At 40.1% G+C, this 21,742-nt stretch overlaps 2 protein-coding genes across 6 annotated transcripts in view; both read left to right on the forward strand.

Moving 5' to 3' along the window:
- Positions 1-1,276: 1,276 nt before the first annotated feature.
- Positions 1,277-17,459, forward strand: DSCC1 (DNA replication and sister chromatid cohesion 1). 2 transcript variants are annotated; one of them, XM_074316488.2, is made up of 9 exons: positions 1,277-1,786; positions 3,806-3,974; positions 5,611-5,745; positions 7,731-7,821; positions 9,678-9,816; positions 10,294-10,346; positions 10,565-10,719; positions 13,539-13,577; positions 16,189-16,326. In XM_074316488.2, exons 1-8 carry the CDS (start codon positions 1,605-1,607, stop codon positions 13,575-13,577), a joined length of 963 nt encoding a protein of 320 aa, XP_074172589.1. In that variant the 5' UTR covers positions 1,277-1,604; the 3' UTR covers positions 16,189-16,326. The 2 variants fall into 2 exon arrangements, with proteins under 2 accessions (XP_074172589.1, XP_019568854.1); XM_019713295.3 differs by having other exon boundaries at positions 1,285-1,786; positions 13,429-13,577; positions 16,189-17,459.
- Positions 17,460-17,769: 310 nt separating this feature from the next.
- The window catches only part of TAF2 (TATA-box binding protein associated factor 2), a 67,344-nt gene continuing 63,371 nt past the window's right edge, over positions 17,770-21,742 (forward strand). For 2 of the 4 annotated variants that reach the window (XM_019715914.3, XM_019716003.3), the window contains exons 1-2: positions 17,772-18,124; positions 18,570-18,624. In XM_019715914.3, the coding sequence (XP_019571473.3) occupies positions 18,042-18,124; positions 18,570-18,624 (138 nt within the window). In that variant the 5' untranslated portion in view covers positions 17,772-18,041. Of the gene's footprint in view, positions 18,125-18,569; positions 18,625-21,742 lie in introns of all 4 variants that reach the window. The other 2 variants (XM_019715846.3, XM_019716078.3) reach the window with 2 other exon arrangements.

The raw sequence follows: 21,742 nt of genomic DNA on the forward strand, positions 1-21,742 counted from the left end.
GAATAAATTACTAGGTAACAACAACAAAAAGGTGCCATTTATTAAACATCTTTTGCTTTACATGCACTTTAAAATGTAGGTAGTAATATCCCATTTTTACAGATAAGGACGCTGTACTAAGAGAAATTAGGTAAACTGCTCTAGGTCACAAAGCTAGGACGAGCAGAGTTGGGATTTCAAGCCAGGTCTGTCTGATGTAAATGCTAGTATTCTCCTTATACTAAGTTGCTTTCATTGTAGGGTATTTCCCCTTTAATAGAACATTCACAGTGATAGATTCCTTTCCTAACCATAAATTCTCAGCAGGCAAAGGCCTTCATATTCAGCATTTTGCTCCACTGCATTCAACTGTTGTAAAAGAGAAGGTTAATGAAGACGTAGGTCATAGGAACCTTTCCACCATCAACAAAAACACAACCCAGACCCCCCCTCCCCCATGCTCTAGTCTGTATTTGCATATAATTTCACGCAGGAGTCCCAAAAAAATGCCAGCTCATTTCCTTCGAATTCAACCACTCACTTACCCACCCTCTTTTTTTTTTTTTTTACTTCTACCAAATTTACACCAACTACTAAGGGGCCACCATCTCTTAACTGGAATATTCCTCCCACGGGCAGCAAGAATCCCAAACTGAGCCTGCAAGCACCCCTGGGAGAGTTGACCACCTTATGCTGTTACAAATTATTCATGTCTGTGGGTATACTGAGGAGTTCTTCTCTTAAAACTTTGCATTGAGATCACTGTAAGATTAGTTCTAGCAGACACCTTGGAGAACACCAAGTGGGCATTTTACCCACCCTGCAGTGGCGAGTTTGCCTGTCTCCCGCAGGTGAGACAAACTTGCCAGCTCCAGAAAGTTTGCATTGCTCTCGAGACCGGTCCCAGCCTGCCACCTGGCAGAAACTAAGTACCACGTGGCAGAGACTCCCACCTTGGTCTCCAGACCAAGGAAGTGAGATACCCCGCCCAGTTCTACCAGGGCCTCGCTCCAGGCCAATGGTGTTTGCACGAATCCCGGCAGGATGCTTTTAGAGTCATAGAATGGGCTGGAATCAGACTTTGCCACCTCCCGGCTGGGCGACCACGGGCAAGGAGCTTGATTCCTCATTTGCAAAATGAATACACAAGGGCCCACTTTACACGGGGTGTGGTGAAGGGTCCGTGAAATTAAGCATGCAAAGCCCTTATTACAAGGCACGCCAGTGGCAGGAGACTATTTTGATTGCGAGGAAATGGGGTATTGGCGGGAAACAAGGGGGGGCGGGGAGCGGGCAGCGGAAGAAGGGGCTGAAAGTTCCGCGTGGCGCCCCGCCGGGTCGCGGTTCTGCCCCGGCGAGCTCAGGGACAGACCACCCGGGGTAAGTGGGTTTCCTTGCCGCAGCCGCTGCTCGGCCTGGGGGCGACCAGACACCCGCCACGCTCGCGCGCGAAGATTTAGGACCCTCCGGGGACGCGCCCGCGGCGCGCTCCGCCCCGGAAACACGCCGCCAGCCGCCTTGGCGCGCTTTAGAAACTGTCTCTTCTGGGTCTTGTGGCTTTTGCGTGGTCCCGGCAGCGTCCGGACCTGGGTTCTCGCGCTCTCAAGCCCGGACTCCGCGCAGCGATGAGAAGGACCCGCGAGGAGGTGGACGCGACGCTGCAGATCGCCAAGCTGAACCCGGCCGAGCTGCTGCCGGCGGTGCATTGCTTGAGCTTTCGCCCCGAGGCCAGCGCCGCCGCCGCCGGCGACTTCTGCCTGCTGGAGCTGGAGCCCGCGCTGTGCCAGCAGCTCGAGGCGGGAAGCAGGTGAGCTGGGGTCGACCGCCCCTCCAGCCTCGGGCCAGCACCTTCTGATTTTCTCTGCGCGAAAACGCAGGATGAGGAAACGGGGCCTGAGAGGTGGATTGAGTTGCCTGGGTGGAGAGGGGGGCGGTGCTCACAGCTGGCTGGTGGCCTGACCCCCAGCACGCTCGCTGCCTTTTCTCTAGGCTGGGAGAGGAAACCCGCGTTTTCTATGCCTCTGCTAGACCGTCCGGTTAGCTGAACTCGAGGTGATCAATAAATAGGCCTGCTCCAGCTGATCTTAGAGGACTGTCCGCAGAGACAGGTCAGGACATAGAACCTAAGAGACCTTTTGAAGTTTGATTAATATTGATGCCAGGGGGCTGCACAGAACACCTTTGGCCATTCTACGTGAAAATCCAACGGCCATATCTCATGTTTATACAGTTCTTCTTGCCCTCTACTTATGTTTATTTTACTCACACGATGTGTAGGACCGTAGGGAATACGTTTAAAGCCGTTTTACAGATTTGGTAATTGTGGAAGGCACGAAAAAACAACAACAACAACAACAACAACAAAACAGACCTGTTTTGCGTCACTGAATGGGAATCTGAAGCTGTTTCTAATTAGAGGTCAACTACGCATTTGCTGCAAGACCATGGATTAAAAAACACAGTCAAAGGAGAAGTCTAAAGAATCATTTTCTCTTAATTTTGCGGTCCCAACTCCTGGAAATTAGGATTAGGAGTCGTGGTTTGATTCGCTGCTGCACTGCTGGCTCCCCCAACACTTGTGTTTTATTAGGTTGTTTGTTCTCTTATAGGTTCCTTTAAATTGAATCCTTTGGGCTGTATCAGTTTTCACACTTTACCCATCAGTTAACTGGCCAGTCTTCAGATGGTAGCCACAAAGTATCTTTAAGGGAACTGAAGAACTTCATTCATGGGTTTTCATTCCACCTCAGTGGGTGCAGAGTTGAGAAAGGACTTCAGGTGTGAGGACCTTCGCTTTGTCCAGTTATAGTTAATCTAGCTCATATAGTTAATCTGGAAATGTGTGTTAAAAAGTTTTTGTGGGGGGGTGGGCTGGTTCTAAAAATACTTCAGAGCAGGGATAGTACAATGTCCAAATAAATGTTAGGGTAGGTATCGGGAATAGTAAGTGTTATTAGCACCAGAAAGCTAATAAAAACTTTTTACTCTTGTCACTTAAAATGAAAGCTTAGTTTTAAACAGTATTTACACAGCCTTGTATTTCAGGTGTTTTTTTTTTATCTTTATTTCAAAAAAGTGAATCGTGTACAGGAGGGTTAAACGCTTTATAGACAAGGAAAATTGCTAGAACCAACTCTTGTCATCTCATTATCTTTGTCTTTGGTCTTTCTTTTTCCTCTTCCTTCTTGTTTCTTTTTTCTACCTGTGACCCTTTGTCAGAGACTTCGGGTAGACCAGTTTGTAAACATCTTTTACATATTTTTTCATTCAGCATTGTAGTCTTGTTTTCATAAGTTCCCGATTTCTTTGCAACATAGCTGATGGTTAGGCCAGGATGTGCTCCATTGATTATTAGGGGATTCTCAGAACAAAACAAGAAGGACCACTGCTGGGTGGGAACCAGTACCAGTAGCATGGACGTCATCGGAGAGCTTGTTAGAAATGCAGAAGCCAACGTCCCATCCCAGACCTACTGAATCCCGATCTGCTTTTTCACAAGATTCCCTAAGATGCCTATGCATAAGTTTCAGAAATACTACTTTTGCGTGTTTTAGAAGTGTGACACCATGACTGAAGTTTTGTCTTGTGCTCTTCCCAGCAGTTTGCGAAGGTGCCATGTGGTGACATTTGGTCTCTTTGACTCCTTACCCGTGTTGAGTTATTTTTCCTTAGTGAGGCCACCTGATGAGAGCAGGGACCAGATACAGCCTCATTAAGGAAAAATTTTACATTCTACCAGCCTAGAGGATGTTGGAGCTGTTTATAATGAAGGTGTCCATTGGCATTTCAATAGACCATGTGTTTTCTTCTCCCATTTTTCCTGCAGCCTTGTGATTCGTGGTGATAAAGATGAGCCGGCTGTACTGTGCAGTAGAGACAAAACATACGACTTGAAGATAGCAGACACTTCAAATATGTTGCTTGTAATTCCTGGTTGTAAAACTCCAGACCAGCTGAAGATGGAAGAAACACACTGTAACCTTACTCACACTGAGGTATACTGTTTTCTGTCTCCTGAGTTATATAAGGATGAGAATGGCAAGACATGTCCTAATCTTGGCTTTAGTTAAAAACTTCAGGTGTGAAATGTATAATCACAGGAAATCTGAAAAATTCCCTAATGAAATTTGAAATTTCTGAGCATTGTTTTGTTTGTAGCCTTGTGAAGTTGTCTTTTTCTTCCCAGTTTAAGTTTTGAGTCCCAGACAAGTTGATCCTTTTCTGTAACATAGAAAGTTGCTATCAGGTGACTCATTCTAAGAGTTTTATCCATTTTTGGTAAGTTTTTCTGTGGATATGTTTTGAGAAAAGACTCCCTCAAATCATAACTAGTGCGTTAGGTAATATTTATGAATAGAGAAATGAAGAACTTTGAGTTTTTGTGGGAAGCGTATTACTCACCTTTGATGTCTGTTTAGTTCATTACTATCTCTAGCCATGTATTACAAATTCTTAATTTTTGGGGAGACTACTGATGACAGATACCAAACAAGTCTCCATCCTGGCTAGATTGTTACACATATGACAATCAAAGCACAGCCCTTAATTCTGTCAGAATAACTTCAAGCCAAGTACTTTTGTAAAAAAAAAAAATAATAATAATTGGAATAGAAATAAAGGAAAATACTGGGATGTCTCAGTGATTTATAGGATGTTGCTAGAACAGAAGAACTTGCAATAAATATTGTATTTTGGTCTTTGTAGGGTCATGTCTTTCACTGTAATTAACTAGAAGTATTGGCAGTTCATCCTTTGGTAAAAGAGGTTATTTTCTCATCACTAGTTTTGTAGGTGTTTTTGTGAGGGTCCAACAGTATCTATGAATACCTTCGAGCCCTTGCTATGGGAATTCTGTATACTGAGACTGAGTAAAACTTAGCAAAGGTCTACTAACCAAAATTTTAATTTGTGGTTGTACTTTGGGTGCCTAAAAATTCCAGCATTGAATCGAAGTCTCTGTCCCTTAACTTCTGCTTAATTTCGACGTCATGAGCAACAAGGGTACCCCTTCTTGCCTTTAACATCCTTTTGTTATTTGATAACTGTGATAATGTCTCTTCTTTATTTTCTGTTTTTCAGCCTAAAAGTACTCATTTTCAGTTGTTTCTGCCTGGTTTGCAGAATTGTCACCATCCTGGTTGGTCATTCTTTTCTGGGCACATTCTAGTTTCAGACTGTTGAGATATGGAGCTCAGTTATTGGTTCTATGTTGGCAGCACATTTTTATTTTTTTTTAATTTTTATTGGGGAATGTTGGGGAACAGTGTGTTTTTCCAGGACCCATTAGCTCCAAGTCAAGTCATAGTTTTCAATCTAGTTGTGGAGGGTGCAGCTCACTGGCCCATGTGGGAATCGAACCAGGACCTTGGTGTTATGAGTACTGCACTCTGATCAGCTGAGCCAACTGCCCGCCCTGGCAGCATGTTCTTAATTGGGGTTTGAAAAGATGTTTCCTGAAGATCCCCATCTATCTGCTTGAGATGGCTGGATGAGTACCTTCCTAAAAGAACGCAGAAATCCAGTCTCCATTTTCTTGCTTCTTGTAGAGGGCAGGTGGGTTGGTTGAAATTTTGTATGAAATTTTCTTTTAGAATAGCCCCTAAAAGGTTATGATATGTTTTTAATTTCTAGATCTTTGGTTTTTCTAATAATTATTGGGAATTAAGAAGGTGTAGACCTAAATTAAAGAAGCTAAAGAGACTTTTGATGGAGAATACCTACGAAGGACCTGACAGTCAAAAAGAAAAGGATTCAAATTGCTCAAAAGTAAGACTATTATTATCATTTTTAAATTTGGAATTTAAAAAATAGAGCTATGATTAGAGGCACTTACTGGTGACATTCTTACTTTTTAGTTTATATTATGAAAATTTCAACCATACCCCAAAGTGCAAAAACCGCCATATATCCATTACCCAGTTGAACAGTTATTGATATTTTGTCAATCTTGTTTTCTTCTGTCCCTTGCTTCCTCCCACCTTGTTTTTTGTTTTGTTTTGTTTTGTTTTTTGGTTTGTTTGTTTGTTTTTGTTTTTCTGGAGCATAATAAACCAAATCTTGGATATCATGCTGATGGTTACATAATTGAAAGCTCATGTTCCTAACTATGCAACAATAATTTTTTACAGGTTAAATTAATTTTATTTAATGAAAAATTATAATTAGGAACTTGAGAAAATGAATGATGGTAAATATTGGATTTTCCGTATTACATAAATACATTGTGGAGAGTATTCTTACTCTAATATCAGGATTGACTAATTCCTGGACGTATGAAAAAAAGTTCCTAAACCAAATTTTAAAATATGGTACATTTTTAATGTAATTCAATTCAAAACTATAGAACTCTACTGTTATCCTGAAGACCATACGCATATTTGTATCAGAAGTTCTCTTTTTCTCCATTGACTGATTGATTTCTTTTTTTCTAACAGCTTTATTTCGATATAATTCATATAACAAACAATTCACTCATTTTAAAGTGTTTAATTCAACAGTTTTCAGTATATTCGCAGAATTGTGCAGTCATCACCATATAGAAGTTTAGAACATTTTCATCACCTCCCAAAGAAACCATGTGCTCCTACGTTTCCCTCCTTCCCTCTACCACCTTAGCCCTAGGCAACCATAATCTACTGTCTTTCTCTGTTGATTTCTGGGCATTTCAAATGATAGAATCATATGATATGTGGTCTTCTTGGACTGGCTTCTTCTTTGACTTAGCACGTGTTTTCTAGCTTCATTCATGCTGCAGCATGTATCAGCAGTTCATTTTTTAAATTGCTGAATAATACCCTATTTTTAAATATACCCCATTTTATTCACTCATTCATCAGCAGATGGACATTTGAATAGTTTCTACTTTTTGATTATTATGAATAACACTGCTGTGAACATTTATGTACAAGTTTCTAGTGGCCTTATATTTTCATTTTTCTTGGGTATATAGCTAAGAGTAGATTTGATGTGGTAACTGTATAACTTTTCGAGGAACTCCTTTGTCTAATTTTTAATTGGGTTATTTGTCTTTTTATTACTGAGTTGTGAGAGAGTTCTTTATGTAGTCCAAATACAAGTTCCTTATCAGATATATGATATGCAAATATTTTCTCCCATTCTCTGGGTTGTCTCTTCACTTTCTTAATTTTTTAAAAAAATTATAAATGTGCATAACATAAAATTTACTGTTTTAACCATATGTGTATAGTTCTGTGGCATTAAGTATATTTACATTGTTCTGCAACCACTACCACCATCCACCTACAGAAAATTTTCATCTTCCCAAGCTGAAACTGTACCCATTAAACACTTACCTCTCCAGTCTCTCCTGCCTGCAGCCTCTGGCAACCACTATACTACGTTTTGTCTCTGTGTATCTGACTATAAATATCCCATATAATTGGACTCATGTAATATTTGTCCCTTTGTGTTGATGATGTTTTGAACTACAAATGTTTTTCAATTTGATGAATTCCAACTTATCTGTTTTTCTTTTGTTGTTTGTATTTTGGTGTCCTATCTAAGAAACCATTGCTAAATCTAGCATCATGAAGATTTACTCCATGTTTTCATCTAAGATATACTCTGACTTCATATAGTAATCATTATACATAAACAAAAGAAATTGAGCTAGTGTATAAATATTGGCTTAATCTGTGCTATGTATTTATTCTCTCAGACTAAATAAGTCTTAAAAAATACTCTTCAAAGGCCTTAAAATGTTTTGTTTTGTTTTTTTTCTTTGTTTTTAGTATACAACTGAAGATTTGCTTGATCAAATTCAGGCAAGTGAGGAAGAAATAATGGCCCAATTACAAGTTCTAAATGCCTGTGAGATTGGAGGTAGCATTACTATTGTTATTAATGATGATAGAATTGGACATCATATGAGAGAGAGAAGATTTTGGACAGCTTCACCCTATTGCATGTTATTTGCTTAATGTTTTGGGCTCAAGGTTGATGATATTTGTATTTTTGGGTGTGGGATGGAGACTACATATGATCATCTTTACATGAGGGGGTCTGGGTGTAGCCATTGACTTGAACCCCTCCTTACAGGTCTTTTTCTTTGGGTTAAGTGGTAATGGAAGAACCATGTTAGACTGAGAAAGGTCTTAGGTATCAGGTAGTCTAGTGCCTTTATTATTTTTAAGAGGTGAAGAAACTAGGCCTAGAAAGGGAAACCCATTTGTCCAGGGCTACATGTTGAGTTAGTGATAGGGTAAGGCTTAGAACCCAGGTTGACTTGAACTCCTGGTTCAGAATTAACTTAATGAACTCATTGTATTGCCAAATTACTTGGAAGATGGGACTGTGTTTCGTCTTGTGATAACTCTTACCACATTTTTGAATATGTGTTAAGTAGTTAGTATAATATACCTATGTAAAAGATCCAGTAGTGTGTGTTGGTTTCAGGTTGATAGACAAGCCTGGTAGTACCTTCTTGAGTGTTTTGACTGGTTTCTGGTCTGGAGTTGGAGCTTTTTTCCAGCATCTGGGCCTGCAGTAATACTTGAGTAGATGTTTATGTGCATTTTTCAGCCCTTTTAAGCTCGCCCAGAGAAGCAGCTTAACTCTGTACCCATGTGTTAGGAAGGACGAAATTGGCATGGGTTGGTAGATGCACTGTTCAATTTACTCACAATCTGCCAAGCCAGATTAGCTTTCCCGAGACCTTCACTCTCAAATATGGCAAATTATGCTGAATAAAGCAATTGCACATGACTTTAGAACTAACAGGAAGCACTTAGCTCTTTGTGGTGGTTTCTTGAGACACATTTGGTCCTAAGAATAGGAAATAAAGGTTTTAATTATGGATACCTGCTGCTAATTGCTGTGGTATATGGGTTCTGTAAATGTTAAGGTTAAGAAACCAACAACAGTGGATTTTAATGTAGCCCTGTGCATTATTCACTTACTACTTGGGGATAGATAACATTTTGGTGATGTTGGGAGGGAGGGGTGCATAGATCATTCCTAGCTTTATTTCTGTTTTATATTACACATTGCATTTTTATTTTTGCCTTTATTTTTTCCACATAAGGATATCAACATTCTCCCTTGGAAATGGTGGATGCATACGTGATTTGTTTCTCCAGGGGTGGTGGGTGTGCCTTCGATTATAAGATGGCATTTCATAATCTTTCCCGGAATAGGGAAAGGTATCTTGATGCCCAGCCTTTATTTTGCCCCTGGTCTACATCATACCTCTGAATCTTTTGTCTCTTAAATGAGCTAGACTTCTTTTTGAGCATGAGAACACCTCTGCAAGATAGCCGAGATGAGAATGATAGCCATGGCAGTACTCCACAGCAGAAGGGACTGTGTGAAATATCAAACCTATGACCTTCATCTCATTTGTAGGACATTCCAATGAAATGACTATACCAGTTACAGGTTTCCATAGTTCCATTGAGAACAACAAGATTATTGTGAGATAATTGAGTATTAAAGCACTTGAAAAAAGTCAGTGTTAATCATATGTAAAGTACTCTTTAAAAACTATTTCATCTCCCTCGAGAAATAATTGTAATGACTGGGAGAAAAGCATAAAAAGAAGCATTGCTGATGAAGAAAGCTAAGACTTTTAGTGTCTCCTTTTTTGCAGTGGGCAAGAGCATGCAGCTACTTTATTAATTTATTAGTCAATTGATTTGCTTAGTATGTTCTCTGATAAATATAACTTTTGGAATTTGTAGGTTATTGGAGGATTCTTGAATTTGATTATGAGATGAAACTTCTGACTCATGTAACTCAGCTTGTGGATTCTGAATCTTGGTCTTTTAGTAAAGTTCCTTTGAGTATAAGCCTTCAGGAACTTGGACCATTAGAGCCAGAGTAAGTATTTTAATCACTGTCCCTCCAGATTTCCTTAAAGGGAAGAAAATTATTTTCAAGGGTGGAATTAAACCCAGGGCATAGACTACTTCTATTTTGGTATAGAAATTTAAAAACTGTACAATCAAGAAGGACTTGGGAATTTTGGTCACTGGGGTGAATAACTGTGCATCACGTTCTTTTTTTTTTTTTTTTTTTTTTATAAAAATATAAGATAATTATGTTTAAGCTATTTTGTAATAATGTGTGCTCAAACGATTCATGCATGCTCACATAATTCATGTAAAAATACTTAGCATATTTTAGTTAGTATGTTTTAGTTAGTTAGTTCCTAATGTAAAGTTTTATTTGACAACCAAAATCACATACTATTTCAAATCGCAAGTTTATTATCTTAGTTTCTAGTTAGTAGTGGTATTTAAAATATAATGCATAAAAATGTGATAACTTTTCAAATGAGTGTTCTACATTTTTCAGGGAGATGATCGAACACTGTCTTAAATGTTATGGAAGGAAATATATAGAAGAAGGTACGACTTGGAATGTATTTTAATGGGTATTTTAACTCATGCATGTTAAAATTGGTATGTCTTTTTGAGGTGTGTTCATGTTAAAAATAACAGCATGGGTTTGTGGGAGATGAATTGTGTATAATTCCTTCTGTGAACTGCATGGAAGAAAAGAAAACAGTAGTAGTGAATTTAATTGTAAGAAGAAAATAGGAAACTATATGATACCTCTTCCTTAGGTGAAGTTTATTTTGAATTGAGTGCTGATAAAATATGCAGAGCAACAGCACAAATGCTACTTCAAAATGCAGTGAAATTCAATCTTGCTGAGTTTCAAGAAGTGTGGCAGCAGAGTGTTCCTGAAGGAATGATAACGAGGCTTGACCAGCTTAAGGTAAGATAGCCATAGTGACTGGTACCGTGACCCAACAAGGTAACGTAAATTACTAGGTGAAATGAAACTTGTATTGGAACTGAATTTGGAGCCAGTATTTATTTTCCTAGGCACCCATTAGGAGTGCACCAAACACTTAATCCAGCACAAAATCTGTAAAAGAACGAACAAAAAAAACCCCAACATTTTATGGAAGTATAATTTACATATCACACCCTTTGAAAAAAAGAATTTAGGTAAATTTATTGAGTTCCACAGCCATCACCACAATCCAGTTTTAGAACATTTTTATCACCTCCTTGAGGTCCCTCAGACCCATTTACAATTAATCCCAGTTCCAATCTGGTGTATCTGTTTATATTTGACTTCTCTCCATTTCTACCAGCACCGTCTTAGCCCAAAGTATCAGTTTCGTGGCTCTAAATACCAATAACGTCCCTAAACAGGCCTTCCATACTTTTAATTTTGCCCACTTCCAATCCGTTCTCTGTGTTGCTACTGGAATTGCCTTTTAAAAATGCCAGTCAAATTAGATGAACATCTTGCTTAAATCACTTTAATGGTTGCCCATTGCATTTAAGATATGAAATCCAGAATTCGTATCTTGGCCTACAAGGCCCTTCGTAATCCCCTCTGTAGTTTCATCTCTTGCTACTTTCTCTCCTGCTCTCTGCATACCAGCCTTCTTTTAGGCTTTCAAGACCATCCAGCTATCTCCTACCTTAGGACCTTCACACAAGCCTTTTTGTTGTAGAATGATCTTCTCCCTAATTTCACCCGGCCACCTCCTACTCATGTTTGAGTCACTTCATCTGGGAGGCCCTCCACTCTAAAAAAAAGTGCCCTCTGTTTAACTTTTCCATAACACTCTATATTTTTCCTTCATGGCGCTTATCACGTACTGTTTCCCCGAAAATAAGACCTACCCCCAAAATAAGCCCCAGTTAAGATCGTCAGCCAGACAGACACAATTAGTTCGTTATGACGATGTTCCAGAAGAGGATGACATGACTGTATTTGAATAAATATAGATTGTTGTACCTAAAAAAATAAGACGTCCCCTGAAAATACGCCCTTATGCGTTTTTTTGGAGGAAAAAGTATAATATAAGACCTGGTCTTATTTTCAGGGAAATACAGTATAAGACCTGGTGTTATTTTCGGGAAAACACGGTAGCTTTGTAAAAATGTTTAATTATGTGGTTTCCCACTCTCTACTTTGATATAATTTTGTCCACTGTTGCTTGCCAATATATAGCATACTGCCTGGCATGTAGGGTATGCTCAGTAAGATAAGTATTGGTAAATAAGTGAAAGGATTTGCTTAGTATATAGTCCTTTTATGATTAGGCACCATGCGAGATGTTGTGGAGAAAACATCACACAAGGTACCTCCACATCATCAGCCTGGGGACTGGCAATGGAAGGGGGAATGCCCATTACACGTATAAATCTCTCCTTACAATGTAGAGCGATGTGTGCCATGGGAAAGGCATACACAAGCTGTTACCGAAACAAAGAATTGGGACTTGTCTATCTGACTGGTCAATCAGGATGATTTTCGGAAGGAATGGATGTTTTAGCTGTCAAGTTTGAACTATCACTCTAGATGGAAGGGCACAGATGGGAGAGCGTGTTCCAAAGCATAGAGGGATAAAAATTGGGGCACTGTTTGGGATGAGTGACTGGAGTGAAGGGTGCTGGTGAGCTCGTGAGGGCACTGGACTGTGCTAAGGAATTTCAACTCTGTAGAAAACTCTTTGGGGTCATTCATTAACATCACTTAGAATCTAGAGCTACCTGGTGAGTTTTGCCTTTTGGAAAGAACCTATGACAGTAATGAGGATGGATGGATGGATGGATGGATGGATGGATGGATGGATGGAAGGATGGATGCATGGACGGTAGACTAGATGATGAAAAAGAACTGTCCAGGCTCTCAACACTTAAATACTCCTAACTAAGTACTGGCCAAAGAAATAGGTGACAGAGAATAGGGAGAAATGTTGAGGCTTTAAAACCTGTAGGATGTAGTGACCACTTAGGTGTGGAGATTGAATAATGGAATTAAGGGTGACGCCGAGCTTTCTTGGTTTCCTAGGACAGTGGGACTAGTGCAGGTTTGGATGACAAACACAATGAGTTCACTTATAGGTTTGCATGTAGAGAGCGGGTGCTCAGAAGAGGGATTTTAGTTGCAGATACAAATATTATGGTCATTAGCAAGTAAATGGTGGTGGAAATCACAGGTTTAGTAGAACAGTTGACAGTGAGACAAGTAGAAAGGTCAGGATAGAGGCCCAGGGAACTGCCACATCAAGTTAGGGGGAAAATAATGAGACGTTGATGTCAGAGATAGAGATTCACAGACTGAGGCGTAATCAACATTACAAGGAAAACAGGGCTAATGAGATGAATCCAAGAAAAGGGCCCACTGGATGTGACAATGATGGGTTATTGTGACTGAACTAGAGCTGTCTAGATAAATTGTATGCTAGAAGTCAGACTGCAGAGGGAAAAGGAAAATTCACTGTCTAAAGGAGATTTTTTTTGGGATTAAAAGGCCATTGTAAGTCTCTGGGTAGTTTATGTAAGTTTCAGGTAGCTGACATTTTAAATGCCTTGGGCTAGGCTAAAGTTAAAAGAATGAGTTATATTTAAACATTAGACCATTACTTTAATGTCCCTTTTTCTCCTTATTTCTTAACAGGGTTTAGCCTTGGTGGATAGACACTCGAGACCAGAAATCATATTTTTGCTAAAAGTAGATGATTTACCTGAGGATAATCAGGAACGTTTTAATAGTCTATTTTCTCTAAGGGAGAAGTGGACAGAAGAAGACATTGCTCCATATATTAAGTAAGTAAATTATTAAAACTGGACTTTGAGTTTGTATTTTTTTTAAATGAAGAGTGGCGTAGGGTTTTATATTTATTATTAGAACACAAAAAGAATTTTTTTGAGTATTCCCAGAGGACACTGCTTCCTTCAAAACTTTCTCAAGTGGTGGCTGTCTTCTCTATCATTCTCCACAACTACTTATCCTGGAGGTTGGGTATGTGTTATATTCCTTCCTTACTACAGCTTCTGAAAACCACTTCTCTGCTCTCCTCCCTGCAAAATTGCAATGCTTAGAAGGATGTCAGATGATACCCCCCTATGATTCTAATGCAAGCACCCCTCTCTTGATTGCCTCCTATCTTTTCTGCTGCCTTGCTTGAACAGTGTGGTGAAAGCCAGATTGCAGAAGAACAGGGGAGCCCTGAAGCCACTGCTTACAGGACCCCAAATCCACTAACACTACCACCGCTTCACCGTGTCTCACTTGTCTAGTCCACTCTCTTCTCTACCCAGATTGGATTCCCTGGTCAGTCTCTCTAGCTTTTACTGCACATGCTACTCCTTTGGCCCCCCGTCCCTGTCTGGTCATACCTCCTAGGCACAAATCTACAAAGATGAAACCCAACTTTCTGCTTGCTTTGTGCCTTCACATGGGCAGCTTAAATTTCCTGGGGGAAATATACACAGTGGAGCTTTCCAGGTTCACTTAAGAACTTAAGTGGTACTGAGCCCCTGGCAAGGCGTCATTTCCTCATGAACTTTTCTACGCTTGGAGCTCGCTTTACACTGTACATCTTCTTTTCTCTTTTCATACCATCAATACCTGGTTTTCTCTTCACCCTCAGCTTATAACCTTGTGTTTTGAGAAAATAGAAACAGACAAGGCAATGCAAGAACTGTTTGGTGTCTTTCCCACTGCCAAATCTGCCAGCCTCCTTGTGTCTGCACCCACTTGCTTTGCAGTCCCTCCTATATAATGTATGAACCATCCCTGCTTCTAAGGACAAATCTCTTCTGGCCTCGTAAAGACTTGTATTCTCTAGTTACCCCTCTCCCCTCGCCTCTCCCTATCTGCTGAATTATTCCCAGCAACATACGATCTTCTGTAGTATTATTCATCTTAAAAAACAACAACAATCACAGCCTACTGGACCCCATGTCCTCTGTTCTCCTTCACAAGAAAATTCCTTTTAAAAGTTTGTGTGCTCACTTTCTGCTTCTTTATAGCCCATTCTTTTCTTAACCCAATGACATCTTACCCCAGTGCCATCCATCGTTCAACATTCAGTGGCCAATCGTCTGTCCTTGTTCACTTGGCCTCTTAGCACAATGTGACACACTGGACCACTTCCCACTTGAAATATACCAGTTTCCTCCCTCTCTGCCATGGCAGTTCCTTTTCTGTCTTGCTGATGTCTCCCTGTTCTTCCAAATCTTTAAATGTTAGAGTGCTCTAGGACACTGTTCTTGGCCAGCTCTTCTGTTTATATTTTTTCCCCTGATGCCCTCATCTAGGCCTGGATTTCAATTTAGCGTCTTCCTAATTTTATCTTCATACTTGACCTTTTCCCTGAGCTCCAGATTTTTAGATCAAGCTGCCTAATTAACGTTTACACTTGGATATCTACTAGGAATTGCACACCTAACATGCTTATAACAGAACTGTCGATACCCCCTTGTCCTAACCCAATCTTTCTCATCTCTCTTAACAGCACTACCATTAATCCATTTACTCAAACAAAAAATCTAGGAATCACCCTTGTCTGTTTCTTCTTTCGCCCCCTGGTTCAAACCATGAGCAAATCCTGATGGCTCATGTTGTACCTGACTCTGAATTGGTCTCCCTGCTTCTATTTTGCCCCCTTCCCCTCTCCTCCTTTTATAACTTTTTATTTTGGAAAATTTTAAACACTCAGGGAGACAATATAATGTAATGAACCCTCCATGAACTCACCACCTGGCTTCCATAATCACCAACTCCTTGCTTCCATTATTTAAAACTTAGATCATATTAAACTTCATTAATTAAAACCCTCCTAGGCCGGCCTTCCCATTATGCTTAGAATTAAATCACCACACCTTGCCATGTTTTTCAAAGCCCCTACATGATCTAGCTTTGCCTCCTTTCTCTAGTTCATGTCCTCCCATTTTTCTTTTCCCTAATTGTGTTCCAGTCATAGTCTTCTCTTTAGGGGACCGAAGAGGAAGCTGAAGTTCAGGGAGATAGGTAACCTAGACAAGCTCACACAGGTAGTGTGGCATCCAGGTTCTCTGGGTCTAGACCCCACTGTATCATATTGCTTGCATTTCTAATTTGGAGGCTATGTGATGAAATGGAGAAAACATGAGAGGTAGCTACAAAATATGAGCCTTGGTTTCCTCATATCTAATATGGGGTTAAATAATGCCTTATACTCTTATTGTGAAGGTTGAAGATACATGTAATATATATAGTTCAATTAAGGCTTACTAACTACTCCCACACTGTCTTGCCCACAAACACACGCCCTTATGCTTTTTGGAAAGATGGACTTAGAGAAGAGAGATATAAATAATTAATACTGTTAATATTAAGTGATGTTCCCTAAAATATTCATGCTATTCATTTCTTGTTTTATTGTTCCCACAGAGATTTGTGTGGAGAGAAGCAAACCACAGGTGCATTACTCACTAAATATGCTCGATCTTCAATGCAAAATGGTGTTAAAGTTTATAACTCAAGAAGACCCATTTCTTAAAAGAACAACAGCTTTTCCTTTGGGACTAAAGTTGTTATATAAAGTTGCTGGTTATAAGTAGAAGATTCTTTTCTGTATTTGTATCCCAGATTTTTAAAAACCTAGGGCTTTGAGTCACTTTTCTCCTCATCTTAAGTATTTTGAAACCACTGCTCTTCTTTTTTCGTAAATGTAATAGGATATTTCTATATCTTTCAAGTTATATTTGTATTATGTACATGGTGTATACAATGTAAACAAGGACAAAAGAAAGTATGTTTATATTTAGTTCTTATGTTTAGTATATCTCTAGTCCATACGATTTTATTTATATAAAAAGAATTTGCTTTTTTTGTATTTATCATTACATTTCTTTAATCAGGATTTGACACTCTAATCATTAATAAATTTAAAAGTTTTCAGAGAACTAGTGATAGTTTCCTAGAAGATAATTATTTATTGACTTAAATGTCATTTCTCAAGTAAGTGGGTTCCCCTTCAATTTTCAACCTCCCATTAAAACAGGAAGTCGTAAGATGCTGTCACTTATCTACATTAGTTCTTCGCATTGATGAAATTAGCTTGGTAATTACTCCTCTGTTTTCCTGGCTGGTATAGACGCAATTTGGGATGAAATAGATTCAATCCTTAAACCTATGTGAAGGAAACTAATAGTGCAGTTTATAACCTTATAATGGAGAATACTGATACAGGTCGTACTCACTAGAAAGCTATATACAAGTAATTTCTAGTTGGTTTTGGAATGCTCGATGAAGTTTTTATAGCTTTATTTTCTTAATTGGTTTTCATTTAGACCAAAGGTCAAATTAATTTTAATTTAGCTAATGAATTTGTCACCAGGACAGTTGGAGAGGGTAGGCCAGAGTTAAATCTGATCTAAGGTTAAAAAGCAATGTTAATGGATAATCCACAATTAATTAACCAAGATATAACTTATTAAAATTTACAGTTTTATTTTCATAAACATGGAATGCAGCTATGATGGCTTCAAAGTATTTGTCCTTTCAAAACATTTTTGGGGATTATGTGGATTATTTTTTTTAAATAAACACTGAGGCAGCAGTGTCCAGTGAGTACTCTGGAGTTTAAGTTAGACTACCTGGTGTCTAATCAAATGTTTTACAGCTGAAATCACTGGGACCCAGTGAGTTTAGGGTGTCTGTCCACACAGCAAATCAAAGGCACACCTCCTGGTTTCAGGAGACTCCCGGGTCACTAGCCCCCAGCCCCGGGCTCTTCGCAAACCTTGTTCCCATACTTGTCCATGTGTTTGCGCTAGACCTTTATTCTAAAATTGAAAGGTTCCCTCCTTTCCTTCCTGCCCTCCTGCACTTTCCTAAACGTTAACTACTCTCCTCCTCTACATGTGCTTGGAAAGGCAACAGGAAAATCCCCACAGTCGCTCAAGCCCCGCCCCCCGACGAAACTTCCGGTCCCTCCGTCCTACTTCCGCAGACGCTGGAGGTCATAGGTGACAGGCAAGATGTCGGCTGACGGTCGCTTTGAGCGGTGTTTGAGAGGCGCATCTTCGTGACAGGCGCTCGGCTAAGGCAGTTGGAGGGAGCCGAGTCGGGACAGCGTGTTTGAGGCGGCGGATCGGGCCGGGCCGGGCGTGGGCGCCGAAGGAGGCCCGGCCGTGGGACGTGACTGAGCGTGAGGGGGAGTGGGGAGCGTGAGGGGCCGGAGCCCGGGAACGCCCGCAGCCCTCCGGGAACCGGGGAACCAGGCTCCGCGGGGTCGCTTCATGACGCCCACTGGTTTAGAGCCCGCCAGGATGAACAGGAAGAAAGGAGACAAGGGCTTTGAAAGCCCGAGGCCGTATAAATTATAAGTATTTTTTTCATCTCCCTTTCCTCTTCTGGGTTTTGTTTTCCTTAATTATATTTTGTAATTGCTTGAAACTGACTCGGGGGGCCTGGGAAACTTAGTGGGAAACGAGAACCCACTCACCATCATGGAAGTGGTGTTTGTAGGAGGAAAATGCTTTGAATGACAGTGTGTTTCGACAGACTGAATGTCCCTTGCAGGTTAATAAACCGTTTTCTTAAAAGTACTAAACTGTATTTGTCCAAAGAAATTTATTTTTGTGGCTGTTGTTAAATTGAAAACAGGCAAGTTAACCCAATTTGCAGGGTTTTAAAATTAGACAGCAAGGGTGATTTTGAGCTGCTTAGGACATAGTCGTTGCTTATACGTGGATATAATTATGCTTCATTTAATAATAGAATTATTTTCTTTTCTTTATTTTATTTTTATATTTTTTTTAATATACAACCCATCAGGTCGTCTGCATCAACAACATAAACTTCCAGAGGAAATCTGTTGTGGTAAGTCTAATCTCAAGAACTATAAGCAGTAACAAGTCCACCCTTTGCAATACCTGGAAACTTTCCCTTCCAGATAACTGTGTTTCAAGAACAGGTCAGAATTAGCGTTCAAGTCTGTATGACTTCAAGTTCCATGGCCTTGCGAATATCTCCTCCCCACCCACCTTTTTGTCCTATTTCCTGATTAAAGTTTTATTCCTTCTAATATGTTGTGGAATATGAATGTCTGTATTACCAAGCATGTTAAAATTGTGCATGAAACAAGAATATCCCCATAGTGAGATTTCTTCTATAAAAAAATTAAGTAAGGTTAGTGCACACACTGACTTAAGTTGGCCGCTAAGAGGCCAGTTTTTTCTGATTCGTGACTGATCTGGTTTAAGTGACATTGCTCGCTAGTGAAATTTTAGATTAGGTGTTTGAAATCTAGTAACCTTCCCCGCACTTAGATGTATTGATTGTGGATGTAATTGATTGTGGATATAACCCACTCTTGAAAAGTCCTTGACAACCCAAGTACTTAATTTACTCTCTCAGGGGAACCTGTGAAAAGTAGACCAAACTCTTAGTGAGAGCTGGTTTTCTTTGAGTGATGACATAACCTTTCCTTTTCAACTTGTTTACTTAAGATGAGCTGTATAGATTTTAAAAAAATGTAACCTTTTCAAAAGAATCATAGAATCTTAGATTTATAAGGAACCTTAAAGGTTCATTAAATCCAGTTTCCTCATTTAAGGAATTTCTCTTTTAATTTCCTTTCATGTGATTCCTTACCTTGTGCTTCATGGAAGGATACCTTAGGTATGTTGTGTTGTAAAAATTGGGTAGTGAATATAAGAATTAGGGAGTCTATTTAAGAGGTTACTGGAATAATCTAGAGGAGAATTGATGAAGCCCTGCATGGTGATATTAGTGAAATGCATAGAAGTAGAGTTGACATGATTGAATTTATTACGTACATACTACGCATAAGACTATCTTCTAGGGTCATATGTGTACGACCTACCTCACTCAATGTTCACCCAGTGAGGTAGATACTATTCTAATTTTAATTTTTATAAATAGAGCAGCTGAAAGAATGGGAACTAAGTCAATTTAAGGGCATGATGTTAGCAAATGATTGAGCCATCTTTAATTAAGGATGACCTAAGAGTCATCTGCATCTCCTTTCTGTCTATTGCCCCCCTCTCTACCTCCTTTGCCCCTGGCAAAATGACAGGCAGAAAGTCATTGCAGATGAGTCTAGCATCCCTAAATGCTAGCAAGGAATTGTGGATGATTTTAGGTTTCCCACTGGAAAAATTGGTTGGATGGTGTGTGGGTTAGGGTCTTAGAAGGAAACAAATGTCACATTCATACAGGTTAATTGAGGGGGAATAATGAAAGGAGTACTTCATGAAGAACAAACAAGGTTAAGAGAACAAACTGGAGATGGAGGAACACACTAGATTAACACTGAGGAAGTTACATTTAAACCTAAAAGAACAAAGGAAGGGAGAGGTTACTAGAACCTACCGTAGCTGTAGGAAAGTCATCTTATAGCAGCAATGGCCTTTGGTAGAAGAATGAAGCTACTGCGTCCCTCACCCTGGCAGGAAGTAACCTGGGGGAATGAATACAAGGGCTCCCTTTCCTTCTGCTCTTCAGTCTTCTGTGCCTCCCTTTTGACCAACCCCAGGAAAAGCTGCAGAGCTAGTGTCCAGTTACGGCAGCTCCTGGGGTGCAGAGTAGGGTGGAGAGCAGACAAGGGGAAGCAAAAGGAGACTATCTAGAACAGTTTACCCCTTTTGCCCCAAAGCATCCTCTCTTGTCTGGTTGAGATGAAAAGCTAGTATTCCCAACACAGGGAACTTAACAGCCCTGTCAGCTATTGTGGCGGTTGGCAGTAGCCAACTGCCTGTTTGTGTAAGTAAAGTTTTGTTTGAACACAGGCACACCCATTTATTTATATATTGTCTATGACTGCTTTGGAGCTACAATGGCAGAGTTGAGTAGCTGTGACAAAAACTGTGGTCCATAAAGCCTGTTTATTATCTAGCCCTTTAAGAAAAAAGTCTGCTGATCCCTGAGCTAATGTCATACTGTGAGGAAATGGCAGATCAGTACTCTTCCCACCTAAAATACTAGCTATCACCAGTACCTATACTAGATAGTGGAAAGAAAACTGTAAAAGAATGTGAAACTTAATTGCTATAGCCCCTGCTCTCTTTAGCTGGTGTCAAGGCCAAAGGTGATACACCAGCTTCTTTATTCCTCCACTCATTCCATTTTCCCCTTTCCTTTTGCCAGCATCCCTTTTGGTTTGACGTAGACCTTCATTCCTATAAATCTGCGTCCTGTCTTTATTATGTTGTTTTAGTTTTCCATTGAGTAGGAGTGTTGGTCAAAATTCCAAACGTAATTTTTGTCCTTACTGTATAGTGGAACCTCAGTTCCTGTTTGATAATTGGGGTTAGTCATCCCAGCCAGGACAGTGACCCATTTCTCTGCCTATTGGTTCAATGGCATAAGGAGCCCAAAGTGGTCAAAGGATGGTCTCAGCTTCCAATTTAATGGAACCATGATTATGTACCCTGGTGGCTACATTTCTCCCTTAGCCACTAGGACCTTCAGATACACTGAACCCAAGGTTACAAAGACAGGAAGCAAAAATTCATTGGCTCTTTTTGGTGCAATAGTGAAAATATTCATTCCAACTTTTACCCCTTGGTTCCCAGATCTGTTCTAGCTATGGAGAAGTGACCCTATGTATTGTTCACTAGTGTGAGACAGCACCCTGTTGGAGGTACCTCAGCTGGTGCTGTAACTGAGCCTTTAGCAATTGATAATGCCAGTTGCTTCTATGTGAAAGGGCACAGGATAAACCAGCAAGTTTCGTGTGTTTTAAGGGCCCATTGCTACACTTCCCTATACACTTGGTTGGAGGCATATATGCAGTATTGCAACACGGGTCTGAACTGTGCGGATCCCCTTAAATGTGGATTTCTGTGTGTAAGTGGACCTGCGCAATTCAAACACACGTTGTTCAAGGGTCAACTGTATGTACCATCTGCAGTTGCGGAGGGCTGACTTAAGTTATATGTGGATTTTTGACTGGATACCTGGTACCCCTAACCCC

Source organism: Rhinolophus sinicus, chromosome 6 (genome assembly GCF_057876585.1).
Source record: "Rhinolophus sinicus isolate RSI-liver-muscle chromosome 6, RSI-T2T, whole genome shotgun sequence".
NCBI classification, from domain to species: domain Eukaryota; kingdom Metazoa; phylum Chordata; class Mammalia; order Chiroptera; family Rhinolophidae; genus Rhinolophus; species Rhinolophus sinicus.

Coding starts and splice junctions, on each gene's coding strand:
- DSCC1 (XM_019713295.3), top strand. CDS start 1,605: ATGAGAAGGACCCGCGAGGAGGTGGACGCGACGCTGCAGATCGCCAAG. Junction 10,347..10,564: donor AAGGAAATATATAGAAGAAG/GTACGACTTGGA, acceptor CCTCTTCCTTAG/GTGAAGTTTATTTTGAATTG. Junction 13,578..16,188: donor GACATTGCTCCATATATTAA/GTAAGTAAATTA, acceptor TTGTTCCCACAG/AGATTTGTGTGGAGAGAAGC.